The sequence below is a fragment of the Diadema antillarum genome, unplaced genomic scaffold, assembly GCF_040938485.1.
Source record: "Diadema antillarum isolate AM-2024a unplaced genomic scaffold, OU_Dant_1.0 seq00001459_RagTag, whole genome shotgun sequence".
In the NCBI taxonomy this organism is placed as follows: domain Eukaryota; kingdom Metazoa; phylum Echinodermata; class Echinoidea; order Diadematoida; family Diadematidae; genus Diadema; species Diadema antillarum.
The window spans coordinates 1,007,843-1,024,459 of record NW_027272204.1 but is presented as its reverse complement, the minus strand read 5'-3'; the positions used below and the strand labels follow the sequence as shown (position 1 = coordinate 1,024,459).

General features: G+C 40.9%; 1 protein-coding gene across 1 annotated transcript; it reads right to left on the bottom strand.

The window, feature by feature from the left end:
• Window positions 1-10,336: 10,336 nt before the first annotated feature.
• Window positions 10,337-13,223, bottom strand: LOC139709699 (solute carrier family 52, riboflavin transporter, member 3-B-like). The gene is made up of 2 exons (XM_071621655.1): window positions 12,000-13,223; window positions 10,337-10,576 (listed from the first exon to the last, which is right to left on the bottom strand). The coding sequence occupies exons 1-2, from the start codon at window positions 13,221-13,223 to the stop codon at window positions 10,337-10,339; spliced, it is 1,464 nt and encodes a 487-aa protein (XP_071477756.1).
• Window positions 13,224-16,617: the final 3,394 nt, after the last annotated feature.

Sequence of the window (16,617 nt, the reverse complement as noted above, 5' to 3'; positions counted from 1 at the left end):
GCTGTATTATGTGAAAATGTTTAAAACTGTACTATCCTGGAAAGCTGGTTTTATCACTTTTCGACTTAATTTCCCCAAATGAAATTAATATGTAATAATCTTCAAGTATAATTCTTTATTGATAGATATATCGATTAGTGCCCGGGTATGCCCAGTCGAGTAACTTTCATCTTCATTTCAGCATTTTTCCTCAATTTCTGTTCGCACATCCTCGTGTCTGTACCACCTACCTTTTATAAGAAGGGATAGCGAAAAGTAATTACCATCACAAAGACAATCTTCCTTTGAAAGTGGCTGGTGATTATGCGATGAGACAAGAGTTATTGTCTTCGTATCTGCGCGGCAGATCCTGTTTGGCACATGCTTCAAATATTTTTCAGCGGCGGCTTCGAACGTAGATCAAAGGGAGTAGGTCCTATAACTGTCGTTACTCCATCTCTTCAACCTCCTTGGTCAGATCAGGGAGAGGGGGGGGGGGTTCCTACCCCCATGATCAGGACGGGTCCAGTGTGTGAGCAGGGATGTGGAAAGAGATCCACCTCCCTGGTGTGAATTACCCACGACTCACGCACGTAATAACTATACTTCGTTCATGACTAGCAATATAAGCAGGGTGCTAACCACATGAATTCTGTGGTGCTAACCCTAGTAAGTGGTCCACTTACTTGTAACGTGGGCCTACTGACACGAGACGACGAAAAAGATGCCAACCCTTCGTGGTTTGCTCCACTCCAGGTGACTATTTATAGTAGAAGTCAGCAACAACCAGGCTCACTGTGCCATACGCTTGAATGAATCTGAGGTCACCTGGGATGTGGCATAGAGAACTCTGCTAGCAATGTTGCTTTTGCTCCTGCAGCGGATACAGTAAATAATTTAGCCACGTTTGTTAGATTTGCCAACGTGTTTCTAAAAGAGTATAGACAAGCATGATCAAATGCACAGTATTTGTTCTCGTTGTTGTTGTTTTTTGTTTGGTTGGTTTTTATTTATTTATTTTTTTTTAAAGCAGACGTCTTTGTTCTCGGTATCTTTTTACAGTATCTTATTTCCAACCGGGATAGATATCTCATGCAAAATGCTGCCTTGTCATATGTATCTCAGTGGCGGATCAAAAGAAATAAAAGAAAAAAAGATGAGATGAAACCCGGAAGTGGCATCAGAAATATTTGTTGCGCCCTCCCTTTACAGAATTGCTGGATCCGCACCTGTATGTATCTATCTATCTATTTATTCACTTACTTATTTATTTCAGTAATGCCAAGGGTAGCTCCATAGAACACACTGTTTTCTGAGGGGCCCTGAAATAAAATGGTCAATAGATGATATTCGATCAAATACATATACGTGTACGTGTACATAAAATAACAAACCAGGAAAGATTCCTTGAGTATAGTGGCGAAACCGCAAACGATATATACGAATAATCTGACAATAACAGATATTGAACTGGAGAACAAATTCCACATTTCTAAGAAGATAAATTCTGGGTATAATGCTACCTCTGAATTTCAATCACATACTTGTTATTTGGGAAGATAAGATATGCGCAAAAATAAAATGTTTCTCCGCATGGTCCTGTTTAAAAGATAGAGAGAGAGAGAAAGAAAAAAAAGACTGTAATGCTGCATATTACAAACGCCTTCAAACAGACAAACAAACAAACGACGAGAAAGCTCAGCAAGAATAAAATGCCCAGTAACCAACACGCTTTGGGAGAGGCCAGCTATTGACCCTACAGCCCTGTTAATAAAATGACAAGCCCGATTTTTCTACTTCTTATCATATAGTATTTCAGAGTTGGGTTTTTTGTAACTTCATTTCATAAAACAGAAATGTTAAAAGTTTCAATTTCTCTTGCATTTTTTGCTCTCGTCTGCGTTGAAATCACTATGAGTTGTCGGCTGAAATATCTAGAATATTTAGCAATGTCACAAATTTCATCACAACTGTTGGAAAAACAGACACAATATCATTTCCTGTGGACTAATAAGTATAGGTTACCCGGCCCATTTTCGTCGCCTCTCCATTCAATTTCATCAGTTTCAACTCAAGTTCAAATGCTTTCAAATCAGAGTTCAAATGCTTTGATTGTGACTCAAACTTACCTCTGCCCACTTAGTGAGACAGAAATGGTGGGATTAAATTTGTCGTTTTGTTTTATCTCAACTAAATCAATTAATTTTGCCATTAAAAATTTATAAAGTTATAGTGTTACGTGGACCTTCCAGTGGCGGAGACCTTCATTAATAATCTTTTTATCCATTGCTCGTTGAGTATGTTACCTATTGTATATTGTATTTTACGTTCATGGAGACATTTTATTGAATCAAGAATGCTATGTACAATGTAAACGTCTATCTAATATGAGTTATATAATGCTTCAACTGCATCTTTTCTCTAAGAACATTATTGTATCACGATGTATGGTTTTTTTTTAGTTCTGTGTGTCAGTCGAGTGGACAGGTGTTAGGCAACTGGATGGGTGCTAGAAAGGAAAGAAAACATGTTTTTCTGAGGAACGTAGAAGGAAAATGATTCAACTGAGGCAATGATTACAGCGTTATACTACTTAAAATACTGTATACACGTGTACTACAGTACACGTGATGCGATTTTGAGTGAAACTTTGACGAAATTGAATGCCACCAGCTCGACTGAACTAGGAAGGTGTTACGAAACTGATTTTGCTGTCTCGTGCTCAGATACTGTGACTGACGAATATTTGCACATCGTAATTCATAAAAATGGGTTGGGTGACAACTAAAGCATGAAACTGAATGAAAAACAAGAGACCCCGGGGTCACGCGCTCACCTGAGTATTGCAAATTCACCTTCCATGCATTCTTGCAGACTCTTTCCTGAGAACATTGGAAACTTATGGTGGGGGTAGCTTTGAGAGTGGGGGCATGGTGTCCATTTACATATTCCATCACATTGGTAAAAATACCTACACTGTACTTTATAGAATGTTGGATTATGCAGCTTGGGGAAAAAAGACATAAAGACCTATCACTTTTGATTAGAACTAGAGAAAAATATGGTTGAATATTCATTAATTTAGGAGGTTTGGACCCCCTGGGGCCCCCAAGGAAAGCATGGTGCCCATTCAAACACTTTGAAATCTTATCCCCATGGGAATGCTACTTGCCAAATTTGGTGAAAACCCATTGTTGTTTTCAGCAAGAAGATGAAAATTTAGGCCCGCATTTGGACCCCCCCCCCATTCCATCCCGCTTCCTTGGGTCTCAAGGGGGTGGGGGCGGGGGAGGTCACCCCTGATTTTCCCACATCTCATGAACAAACTTGAAACAACAGTCATTAATATACTGACTCATTGTATCAACTTAGCTCACTTTTGGTTCCAGAGAAAATCTGTAAAGATTCCTTACAGGAGGGGGGGGGGGGGTGGGACCTTTGGGGCCCCCAGGTGGGGCATGGTGCCCATTTGATGGAATTGAGATTCTATCTTTCTAGGGATGCTACCTGCCAAGTTTGGTGAAAATTTGTGACAGGGTATTCAAAAAAATAAAGATGGAAATTTACAATTTCGGTCCAAATTTAGGCCCCCTGCCCCCCCCCCCCCCCCCAGGTGGGGCATGGTGCCCATTTGATGGGAATGAGATTCTTTTCCCCTAGGGATGCTACCTGCCAACTTTGGTGAAAATTCATAATGGCATTTTCAAGAAAAAGATGAAAATGTACAATATGGGCCCCATTAGGAACCCTCCCCACCCCCCTTCCCTGGGTCCCAACGGGGGCACCCCTGATTCCGCCATGAACAAACTTGAAACTACAGTCATCAATATACTAATTCATAGTATTTACTTAGCTCTATCACTTCTGGTTACTAGGGAAGAAGATTTTTTAAGATTCCTTAATTTTGGGGGGTTTGGGCCCCTCTGGGAACCCCCCGGTGGGGTATGGTGCCCACTTGGACAAATTGAGATCCTATCACCCTAGGGATGCTGCATGCCAAGTTTGGTGAAAATCGGCCAAGGGGTTCTCAAGAAGAAGATGAAAATGTAAAAAGTTTACGCACGACGGACGACGGACGACGGACGCTGGAAGAAGAGCGATCGCAATAGCTCACTTGAGCGTTTGGCTCAGGTGAGCTAAAAAAAAAAACCCACAATATTAATAAACAAAAGATGAAGCTGAATGGAGCATGATTCGCACATTCCAGAGTGTCTGGGACAAATTTGAAAACACATTTTTAACAATTGAATTAAACAATGACAAAAACGGGCTAAAGAATAATAGATTCATGTATTTTAAAGTTGGGTTCAGATTTTGCTCTATTTTCAACTCATTGTACAAAACTTTAAATCTGCACTGGGGTCAATAAAATGATGTGTATGATATATGCTGATGGGAGTGTGTGATTTACACCTAAACAATGGCCAGGGTTTGAATGCGCTCACTTGGGTGCTTAAGGTTGTCGTGCTCGACATAATACTGCTACATCGTAGACCTACATAATAATAATATACCTCTTGATTTGAAGTTCAGCCTTGGAAGGAATCAAATTGGACCGACGTGTTCTGTCTCACTTATGTGACTACAGTTGCTTGAATTCCACTGTAGTTAATTACCGGTATACTGATCCAGGAGTCAGGACACAACCTACTTAATTTGCTCTTCATGATTCATCGTCACCTCAAACTTCAGACTCAGACGCCAATTACGTCTATGACATAGTATGTGATGTGTAATGTCTCTGTCTTTGTTTGTTAGGGTGTTTATTTGTTTGTTTGTTTTTTGATAATGCGTTTATCTTTGATTTTGGGGTTTGTATCTTCTTTCAGAGGGGAAGGGGGATGGGTAATGAAATACATTTTGTGTCAGATAAAAACTAAATCGATATCAATATAGGCCCTTAGGGCAGGGGCACCGTCGCTGTACGGGTGTTGCTACTATGCTGATTATTATGGCCAAGGTCATGATCAGTGATTATTCCAGGTATATAGCATTTGTAAATTAGATAATTTCTGCATCTGAAGACTTTGTTTTTATCGTATAATGCTATGATACGGCCCAAAATGTAGTGTAATATTGTCTTGGAATATTGCGCTAAGACGTAGGCAAATGATCAAACTGCTCCGCACATGCACTGGCTCAGCCTTTTGAGTGACGCCGTAAATTCCCAGAACGTGCCTGATCAAAAATGCTTTGGTATATTGGCACTTTCATATAAAGAAATGTGTGAAAGACATCCAGCGATGGCAGCACCGAAACTTGAGAAATTCATAACTTCTGAATGGTTTATCTGATTTTCCGCAAACGTCACTGTCCATGTGTTCTTCTAATGGTGCTGCATTCACTCAATCAACATCGCTAATTGCTGTAAACCAGTTAGCGAATAGTAGTTTAAGGACTGGATCAGTGAAAACACAAAATAAGAGAGACATCTACCGTCCAGTAGACCCCTTTTCTCGATATTGATCTCGCTGTCCCAAAATCTGAGTAGGTCCATGGTCTACTCATGCCAGTGTCTCCTATCAGCCCTATAAGGAAACTACACCATCTGGCACCAGTGAGGCATGGTCTGTCTGGTCATTACACTGCAATCGCCTTAGAAGTGCTGTTGGCCGCTGCAACTCCAAACTAGCAAAGAAGAGGTATAGTGAGAATGATGACATCACCTGCCTGTGTTGAGAGGAGCAGACTATGCAACATTTCCTTGCCCGTTCACCCTTATCAGAGCCTGGCACACAACTTGCACAAGAAGATCTATGGCAGATTGGAAGAATCTGACATTGCTTTCAGCATAGTGACTCGAGAAGAAGAAGGCAGGTCTCATTTTGTATGTTTCCGTTAGTGTACGCCAAGAGGGCCTTCCAAACAGATTTTGTACGCTTTGCAAGTACATGTATGTAATATCTGCTTTCATCATTATGCTGGCATCATTATGGGATACGGGCATATATATAAACACCATTTCAGTGTATAGGTGGAGGGTGTAAAATGCAAAAAGAAATGTGCAGTTTAGCAAAAGAAACATTACATTTCAATATTTCTTCACATTATACAAGATTCATTGTTCTATCCTTGATGGTTTTTTGCCTATATATTTTTTTCTTTTCACGAAAAAGGGTATTCCATTATATCCTGCAAGAAAAGAACATCACAAACAGTTCACTGCGATTTCATTCATGGATTTTTAATCAATTATATAATAATTACGTATAATAGTCAACTTTATTGGTCTCCTTTCACAATACCGATAGACGCAGGACGCAAGGTGGGACTCGAATTCAGGACTTCAAACGTAAGAATCTGAAGTTTTAACCGCATACACCATATACACAGGGCTCCGACAAACTATTTTACATACAGTATTAGTGTTGCTAGAAGTCGCCAATTATCTGAACAGGGTTCCAGTTATAACATACAATTCATAATAATTAGAGACATTGAGTATTAATCGTAATAGTCATTTCTTTTAGTCTTTATTTTTGTTGCGACGTTATTCCAATAAATGCATGCAAATCTTCAGCAGTAAAGAAAATGTAGATTTGTTACATTTCAGGAATCTTTTGAAAGAAAAAAAGCCACCAATCTATACTTTTCATGAGACGGTTACAAATAATGAGATGCAGACAGCATACACGTAATTAAGCAAATCAGTGTCGTTATTATGTTGCACTGTGGTTAACATTAACACATGACATCCTTCGACAAAGTACGTGAATCTGTCGTTCCTTCCTTGCAAACAAACATTAATTACTTATGCAATAATGTTAAAGTCAACCTCGCATATGCCTCAATATCAGATGTAACCTCGATGGCATTCTCAAGTCCCATATCTTTATATAACTTACTGTTTTCCCAACACCTTACTCAAAGCAAAATTCCAACATCCCTCGGTTATTCTCAAGCAAATACCAAGATCTGAAGATAACACTATCATCGCGGGAGGTAAAGTAAACGTTACAAAGGAAATATTTCCACACTTGAATTAAGCTGCTTATATATAGGTCAGAAAGATCGTATGTCCAATACACTGGCTGTAAGAAGGAAATACCCCACACATAGTATACATATAGTATTATACGCGCATCATACATCTCTTACATTAGTTTTCTTCTGATTTTTCTTTTCTTTGTTAAGTAATAAGTTTCGCCAGAAAGTAAGGAACTCTGACTCGAATACTTCATGGTTGCTACAATAATTAGTAGATTATCTCTATGATCTGATCAAATATATTTATTCTCAAACAGTGGTGATCTATTTCATGTTCACATCTGAGTTATTACTTTTAAACCTACAACACAAACAAGAGCTTCCAGCAGCATTTCTATTTTGTTAAAGACATTTTCATCATTACTCCACGAGACAATCATCAACCTCATCATTTACCTCTGTTAAGAACGCAAAGGACACTAGTTTACAACGGCCTTTGATTTTGGAATTCCACATCCTCTCATGTAAAATAATTCCAAACATGTAAGTTATAAGCAAACTGAAAGCCTTGATAGGCAAATACAGCTATAGTCTCTTATAGTCTCAGCTATAGTAATAATATAATATATATTCTTGTTTTGCATGTCAGTTTTTTTCCAATTGTCATTCATTCATATAGCACTCAATATCTTTATGATAGCTGTCTTTATGAACGTTTTGTGCAAGACAAAAAAAAAATCAGTGTGTGTAGAGTTATGTAGTTAGTGTATTAGAATATTGCAGTAATTATCATTATGTTTGTTGTGCATACCTCTAGCCATAACGTCACTTAAGGGTATAACCTATATATGAATACAAGGTATGATTTTTCAGGTTTTCCTCCATCATATTTTTTTTTTGTAACGAATTTGTCAGCTGAGAAATAATTGTTTTCATATGTAATAGGCCTATTATTTACATGATTTTTGAATATTTTGTGAAGTTCTGTCATTTACAGTAAATAGTGAATTTTATATGAAAATTTGTGATTTGTCGAATTGGTAACACGTAAAATTCATTGATTTGATTACACGTCATGAACAATAGGCCTTTATACCCTGTTCATTCTTGGACGAAGAATCCCTCTAGCCAAGACAAATGAATGTAATAAATACACTACATTTCATTTCACTTCATTTCACAAGTAATGGTAGATGCTTTTTCATGCACTATTCTAGCCAATATACACTCCACACAAAATGCATTCATTAGCCCTTGTGCAAATTTCATCTCGTCGTTCTGCCTCGATGAAAATTGATAAAACTGCACTATTGGCTAATTGCGCATTATTTTGTCGCACATTATATAGATGATGACTGGCGGGGGAGGGAACATACCGAATGTTCCACCCGAAGGGTTTGAAATGCTATTGAGGGAGGTTATAAGTCCCGAGACGAAGTCGAGGGACTTATAGCCTCCCGAAATAGCATTTCAAACCCTGAGGATGGAACGTTTGGTACATGTTCCCGACAACAAAAATCACCATCTGTTATATTATATGGGTTGGTCAAATACGTCAACGTCAACCACCAAAGATCGTAGAGATTCAGTGTACTCACGCGTAGCTAGCGTAGCCCGATCAGACGCTGTTACAATACGCAGTGCGCTACACAGCGACTGGCCTGTAGTTACAGTGTATACTAGTATACGATCTGTGCAACCACCAGCATGCATGCAGAGCACAACGCACTCGATCGCTCGCTCGCGCAGAGCCAAATTCACTGTCACGGCGCGCGTGGGTGGCCGGTCCTAGTCCTTCTGTCATTGTTACGTGAAAATGTTCTCCCATGGGAGAACATTACCAAGAATGTTCGCCCATGGGCGAACATAACGAATGTACCTCCATCACGTGACTCTGTTTAGCCAATCACTAACCGGTATTTGGCTAACCCATTTAATATGCAATTATAGTGCATTCAAGGTCATAAATTATGTATAGTAAGTACGTGTATATCATTAATGATTATTATATCCCTCATGTAAAGCTTCTTGCCATAGGATTGTACAGAGCACGAACATGGTGTAGTTTTACTAGCTAGCTACGAGCAGCTGGATGCGGTGCAATTGGTTACTAGCCAGCGGGATATAGTACTTTCGGGAATCCACGATCTGCACCCAATCGTGATCGTGTGATCGATATTGACATTTCTCACTTAAGAATGTACGCAGTGCGCGTAGTAGCGATACTTTTGAGCGACAGTCCTGTGCGTGGCTTGCAGCTAGTGCTAGCAGCGCTTAATTTAAAATTGCGCGACGGCATTACAGAAAGTAAATCTGTGGTGCGATGGCGTGTGTGTGTGTGTGTAGACCATTCGTTAGTGAGATCAATTCAGTTCAGCTAATTATTGACAAAGTGACTGCGCTTTAAAGGACAAGTTCACCTTCATAAACATAAGGATTGAGAGAATGCAACAATAATAGTAGAACACATCAGTGAAAGTTTGACGAAAATTGGACAATCGATGCAAAAGTTATGAATTTTTTAAATTTTTGTGTTGGAACCGCTGGATGAGGAGACTACTACAGCTTGTGAGTCATATGCGTACAACAGTATAAAGAAAATGTAAAAGAAAATTCAACATATTTTCACTTTTCTCGCATAATAAAGGAGCTCTTGACTTGCCTCTTTCTAAAGGTAGGGGGAATAATATTACCCATAACATTTGTCAGTAACGAGTCAAGGGAATGTGTATTTTTTTCAAAAGATGGAATTTTGTGAAATTCTCTTTATATTTTCCTTATATTGTTGTACGCATGTGACTTCTAAGTTATTCATACACTGCAGTAGTCTTCTCATCCAGCGGTTACTGCACAAAAACTTCAAAAATTCATAACTTTTGAACGGATTGTCTGATTTTCCTCAAACTTTCACTGATGTGTTCTACTAATATTGCTACATTCTCTCAATCCTTATGTTTATGAAGGTGAACTTGTCCTTTAAGTAACGGAGGAATGATTGCAGCAGAAGGACACCATATCAGATCAGGTACGAATTAGGAATAAACTAAAAGCGATTTTGAAGATGATGTGGGTAACCAAGCCGCTTTAGACCTACTTCTAACGCTTAACGTAGTCCTGGACCTCCTCGATCTTTCGGAGTTTTGCACGCTGTAGTGTAGCTCGTGTGTAGGAACCAACGGTGTCGTTCGCTACGCGCTGCAAGCACTGCTGCTGCACTGCCACTGCTACGGCCTAACGAAACCTGCACATTTTTTTCCAAAAGGGAACCATAATCATAGTAAAATGCTCGAGAGGGATATAAAACAAATATCGACTGCTTTATTTCGGGCCATGGTAAAACTATCTCCCTCTGCAGCAGTCGATATTTGTATATTATTAATCAAATCAAACAAACAGACAAAAATATTGAAATATTGAATGGTTTAAATCCCTAAAGGTGGAATTCCGTGCAAGTGATTGTGCCGTCACAGTGGCCGGCTTTGTTTGCTTGGAAGAGATGAAAGACTGAGACTAGGGGAAACATCAGCACTGTTCCTAGCACGGCCGCAATCTGACTCGTTAGTCCCGTCCATATGAGATGGTGTCTCGTGTTGTTCCCCTTTCGCACTATCCACATGGTAGCTGCCTGACAGTAGATGAAAAACGTCCCTTCAAAAATCCACGCGATGACCTGAAAGTACACGAGAGAACATTACTGTCCGTATGTAATGCATCGGTGGAACAGAGAACACTATAAAGTTGCACTATCTTTTTTTTTAAATTTCATTCGTCTAGATCATATCTCTTGTTACTGCTCTTAATAATCAGGTACAGATCTATTTCCTTTTGGGCAAGGTCAGTTGTTACAATGCACAAACAATATGAAACCCAATCTTAAGAAAGATGGCAAGGGCCTATGTGAAAAGCCAACCGCCTATACAACCCTTGAGGGAAAAACGTAGCAATGATTTTAAACCTTTGCGCGTTATGATTAGGTTGAAGCTCGTAAGGACTTTCACAGCGAGGTGACGATGTTGTTCGAGTAATTATCAGGTTGTTGGATTTTTTGAGGGGTTATAAATCGATTTTATTTTATAAGAATATTTCATATCAGTCCAATCAGGAAAAATGATAAGGGAAAAGGCAGAACAATATGGGCAATAACAGACAGAAAATAGGGAGCTGCTGATTTGCGATGCGAACGGTTGTGCCGACCGTTTCGCGAAGACGCAGAATAGCGCCTCCATTGTCGTCCGTCATAGAATTGGCAGGCATCAAGCTGCTCTCTGCGTCGTGATTCTGAGCGGACGCTAAAATGGCACAGAACCGTCATGAACTCAGACGACACAAAATCGATTTTGATACAGTAAGCGGTCTTGCGCATGCGCAGAACACTTTAATTTCCACTCATAAAGTCCGCGTCGCAAATCTAAAGCTTATCTCTAAAACGGGGAAGATGAGAAGAAAGTGGAACCCAAAAAAAAATTATATACATGTATAGGCCTACATAATTCGTCATCGAGCGAGTGTCAAACTAATGATATATCTCTAGGAAGATTGGAAACTTATTTATAAAAACAACCCACACAAACGCAAATTCACAAATACAATTTTAGGAATAGAACAAACAGGGCGAGTGTTTCAGTTTAGGAATTGTAAGGGGTTAATGAGGTGTACATATTGTTATAAAAATGATTTCATTGTCGTTATACATGTAGTTACTCGTTTTCAAGGGGTATTAATCTGGTAACTCGTAAAACAATTCTATTTTCTGTCAAAACTTCTGGAAATGTTTTGCTGTTGTTGGGGTTTTTCTTTTTGTCAATTTTATTGACCGCCCTGTAAAATGTTTGTGAAAGGGCTTTGATGTTATCTGAGCTGGTATACTTTGGAAAATTGCAAGAATTCCTGAATTAATTCCATATCGGATATAAGCCCCGCTTGTATTGTCGTCATCATCACCCCTTATAATCAGATAGATCAGCCTCTGGAAACAATTCCCGCCTCTAACTCGTGTTGACACAACTCCATACAGACTCTAACAGAAGATGTTCCTTTTGATCAACTGATTTTCATTTTGAAGTCCGACGGTACTATACATCTACATTACTTACAATGAGTATCTTGCCGATGAACAGTCCTTCTAGAGGCGGGTGCGGACTCATCACAGCTGCTGTCAGGCCGTAAATGGAGGCGACGAAACCAAACAAGAAGGTTACAATGACTACAGGAAAATTGTGAACGGGTTTCACAAGAAACAGCAAAAACCCTGCAACTTTGGCTATATTGCGAAAGATGACCACACATTGGTATGTTTCCTGTCCATATGCACTCCCTGAGTAGCTCTGAATCGGTGACATTATACCATACATCACAAAGAAGTCCATGAAGATGATGACGTAAAGGAAAATGTATTGTGATGTGGACAGTGGCACGCGGTCTGGCTCTGTGTGAGACGCTGTTTCTGCTTCAGTCTCTGCTGCTGCTGCTGGCATTTCAACACTTTCTGAAAGTAACAGCGCATTTTCCTTGTCGTCGTCGCCCTGGCTCTTAAATAGTCCTCCGCAGGGATCGTGGTGTATACGGCGTCCGTCTTCAGGAATCTCATACTCGCGTTTCGCGCAAGGAAGCACATTTAATCCTACGAACGAGAGATGACAAATTAGCATCATCGCAGCGAGAACGTAAAAGAATGCCGTTGGTCCAAACTCAACTTGAGACCTCGAACGCGTCCATTCCGTGCAATTGTACACCACAGAGTAATTACCAACCCAGGTCCTGTTGATGAAGGTAGAGTTTTCAACGCATTGATTGTGATTTGTCCCTTTCTGTATCACCATCACGAGTGTAGGCCAGAGCGCGCTCGTGCCTTGCCCAACCCAGTACCAGTTAAGGTAGTTTGATTTGAAGATTGACATGAAGCCAACAAAGGTAACATTGGAAGATACATCAACCAGGGAGATGAAGAATAGAAGAACCAGAAATGCAGTGCTGTGAAGTTTGCCATCTACTGTCCAAACGGTGTATTTGTCCCAAGTGCACGCCACTAGGAGAGTTCCAAAAGTGGCTACGAACGTTGTCACGTAGATCACTGGAATTTCCGGCCTGTAGCATCGTTTCGGTGCGAATCGGTTGAATAGCAAAAATATTAATGGTCCAACGAGGGCCATCTGTATGACGATCGTGATGTAAGAATTTATCTCGTATTGTTCGGGAATACCCTGTAGTATCAAAATGGGCACTTCCACCCAAATTCCTGAAATGCTGATCCAAGCTCCGCCACCGAACAGGACGACGAGAAGAGCGACGAACCAGGAGACACGGGAGTCAGTCGCCATGATGATGTGGTCATTGAGGAGCAGCAAGGCTTGAAACGTCAGACTCTGTGATCATTGACTCCTTCCTTAATTCAGTCTCTCCTAAAAGAGAGCAAATAGAGATCAATAAAAAAAACGAATATTTACAATTAACAAGTCACAATAACCATAAAAGGTCTTTTCTTCTAATACACTGTATCAGCAATTCCAGATAAGTTGGAAAATCATTTTGTTTAACTGAATTTCTGGAAAATATCCTTTGAGTAAACAAGTGAATGTACCCTAATGCAATGATGATAATCGAATAGAAAAATAATCAGCATATACTTAGCTACTGTCCTTTGTTTTTGTTTTTTATTGAAAAATTCCAGAGGTTTTGTCCATCCAAGATGAAATTAAACCGCAGCGTTATGTAGTCAAGGAAAATGGTGGGTATAGTTTTAAAAAATCTCAACAAGTATACAATGAGGTAACTGTACCTATACCTTCCGCATGTATCTTTACAACACTGAATAGTGAAACTCATACTCATGATATGACGGCTAAGTACACGCCCCGACCAAAAAAAAAAAAAAAAAAATCTTTGGCAGATCTCCTTTTAAAATCAAACAAAAGCATCACAACCCTCGATCAAATTGATGCAGAGTTGTGGTTAAAAAGGTAAATCTCACAAGAGGGAATTTCCGTGACTGATCAGTCGCCGCAACTCGTGCGACTCGAAAGACACACAAACACACACACACACACACACACACACACACACACACAATGGCTTGCGCTCTATCCAAGAAAGCGACTCTACGACGACAACGGAGACGTCTCCAAGCAAGATTACTATATTCGTCTAGAGGGCGCGGAGACGTCTCGTCAGTCGCGGAGATCTGAGGTCTCCGCGACGTCTCCGATAAGTCGGCAAAGGGTCTCCGCCAAGTTGCGAAGACGTCTCGGAGACCTCTCAAATACCATTAGACTCCACGACTATTCATAGGAAGAGACGTCACGGAGACGTCTCCGCGACCAGCTAGAGACTGGAATGAGTCTCCGGAAAAAAAAAATCGAACATTTTTTCGTCTCGCACACTCCCTGCGGAGACTCGGCAACATTCCAGAAGACGTCGTGGAGACGTCATGGCCACTGGCACTGACTAGGGACACTCTCTAGTCGAAACCAGGTCGCCAACTAGTCTCCAACCCAATGAGATACTCACTTATGCAAGGCTAAAGCCAGGATGACACTTGCACGATGCTGTGGCACGCATTGGCACGACTCGAGTTGTGAGAGTGCGCAAACTGGTCGTAAACTGGCGTGAAGTGAACTCGTCGTGAACTCGTCGGGACGATGCGGGAGGATGCGTGCCAGTGCGTGGCAGTGCGCGCCATGCCACGACTGTCACGAATTGCCACGAATAGTTCACGAACAGCTCACGTCGAGTTCACGAGTAGCACACGACATGTTCACGAATTGGTGCGCGTTGCAGGTTGGCCGTGCCTTCCCACTGACACTGTCATGTGTACTTCACGCATTGATGGCACGAGCTAGTTCACGACTAGTTTACGCACTTCACGAACAGTTTGCGCATGGCACGAGCAGTTCACGACTACTGCGCGACAGTGGCGTTCGCTCGCGTCGGTGTGGGGGTATATATAGGGCAAGAAACGCAAGAAAGTCCCCTCACCCATCCCCCCCCCCCCAAAAAAAAGAAATCCTTCGTTTCTTGCGTTTCTTTTCCGTTTCTCTTTCTTTTCGTATCCCTTTTCGTTTACTTCCATTTCTTCGTTTCTTTTTTTCTTTTTTTGTTTCTTGCGTTTCTTTTCCGTTTCTCTTTCATTTCGTATCCCTTTTCGTTTACTTCCATTTCTTCATTTCTTTTTTTGGGTGAGTGGGGGAGGGGACTTCTTTTCTTTTATTATTCGTTTTCATTTCTCCTTTTCTTTTCTTTTCCGTTTCTTTTTTCGTGTTTTTTCTTTTTCTTTTTTGTTTCCTTTTTCTTTTTTTTTCTTTTTTTTTGGGGGGGGGGGGGGGTGGGGGGTAGTAGGGGAGGGGAGTATTGTTGTTTTTTTAATGGTGGCCAAAAGTCGTGCAAGTGTCAGCCTAGCATGACTTGCACGACTTTTGGCAGCGATTTTGTCGTAGCAAGTCGTGCCATTTTGGGGGCACGAACTGGGAGGCTCCGCACTGTTCACGACTAGTTCACGCATAGTTCACGACGAGTTCACGACGAGTTCACGAATAGTTCACGAATGCGTGCCCATCAGTGTCCACATTGACACGAACTGGCACGACAAGTTCACGCATAGTTTGCGCATAGTTTACGCACTTCCCGCATAGTGGCACGACGAGTTTGCGCAATTCGGACGGTGTCGTGCTGACTTGGGCACGCCATATAAACAGGGGGCCTCCCCAACCCCTGGTCATTTTTGGATTGGCTGTGGAAGAGACAACATGCTGAATACTTCTACATATTTTGTTTGCTGTTTTCATGTTAATAAATTGTTATCTTATTTCAAAACATTTGTTTTTCTTTTTAACCTTAAAATAAAGCCAAAGAGAAACGAAAAAGAAACAAAAAAAGAAACAAAAGAATAAAGGACAGCGAGAAAACAACAACAATACTCCCCTCCCCCTCCCCCACCCCAAAAAACAGAAAGAAAAAGGGAAAAAAACGAAAAAGAAACAAAACACGAAAAAAGAAACGGAAAAGAAAAGGAAAAAAGAAAAAGAAAAGGAGAAATCAAAACGAATAAAAGGAAAAAAGAAAAAGAAAAGGAGAAATTAAAACGAATAATAAAAGAAAAGAAGTCCCCTCCCCCACTCATCCAAAAAAGAAGAAGAAAAAAGAAACGAAGAACTGGAAGTAAACGAAAAGAGAAACGAAAAGAAAGAGGAACGGAAAAGAAACGTAAGAAACGAAGGATTTCGTTTTTGGGGGGTGGGTGAGGGGACTTTCTTGCGTTTCTTGCCCTATATATACCCCGCACCGACGCAAGCGTCACTGTTCGTAAACTCGTCGTGAACAGCTCGTGCCGTGCGCATACTGTTCGTGAAGTGTGTAAACTAGTTGTGAACTGCTCGTGCCATCAATGCCTGAAGTACACATGACCGTGTCAGTGGGAAGGCACAGCCACGCTGCAACGCGCACCAATTTGTGAACAAGTCATGAACAACTCGTGAACTCGACTTGAGCTGTTCGTGAATTATTCGTGGCAGTTCGTGACAGTCGTGGCATGGCGCGCACTGCCACGCACTGGCACGCATCCTCTCGCATTGTCCCGACGAGTTCACGACGAGTTCACGAACAGTTTGCGCATAGTTCACGACCTGGTGGCAAAATTTTGTCGTGACCAAAATTTCAACATTTCAAAATTCTCGTACCGACATACATGGCACGCAGTCACGACGGGTTTACGCACACTTC

Coding starts and splice junctions, on each gene's coding strand:
- LOC139709699 (XM_071621655.1), bottom strand. CDS start 13,223: ATGGCGACTGACTCCCGTGTCTCCTGGTTCGTCGCTCTTCTCGTCGTC. Junction 10,577..11,999: donor TCATCGGCAAGATACTCATT/GTAAGTAATGTA, acceptor GTGTACTTTCAG/GTCATCGCGTGGATTTTTGA.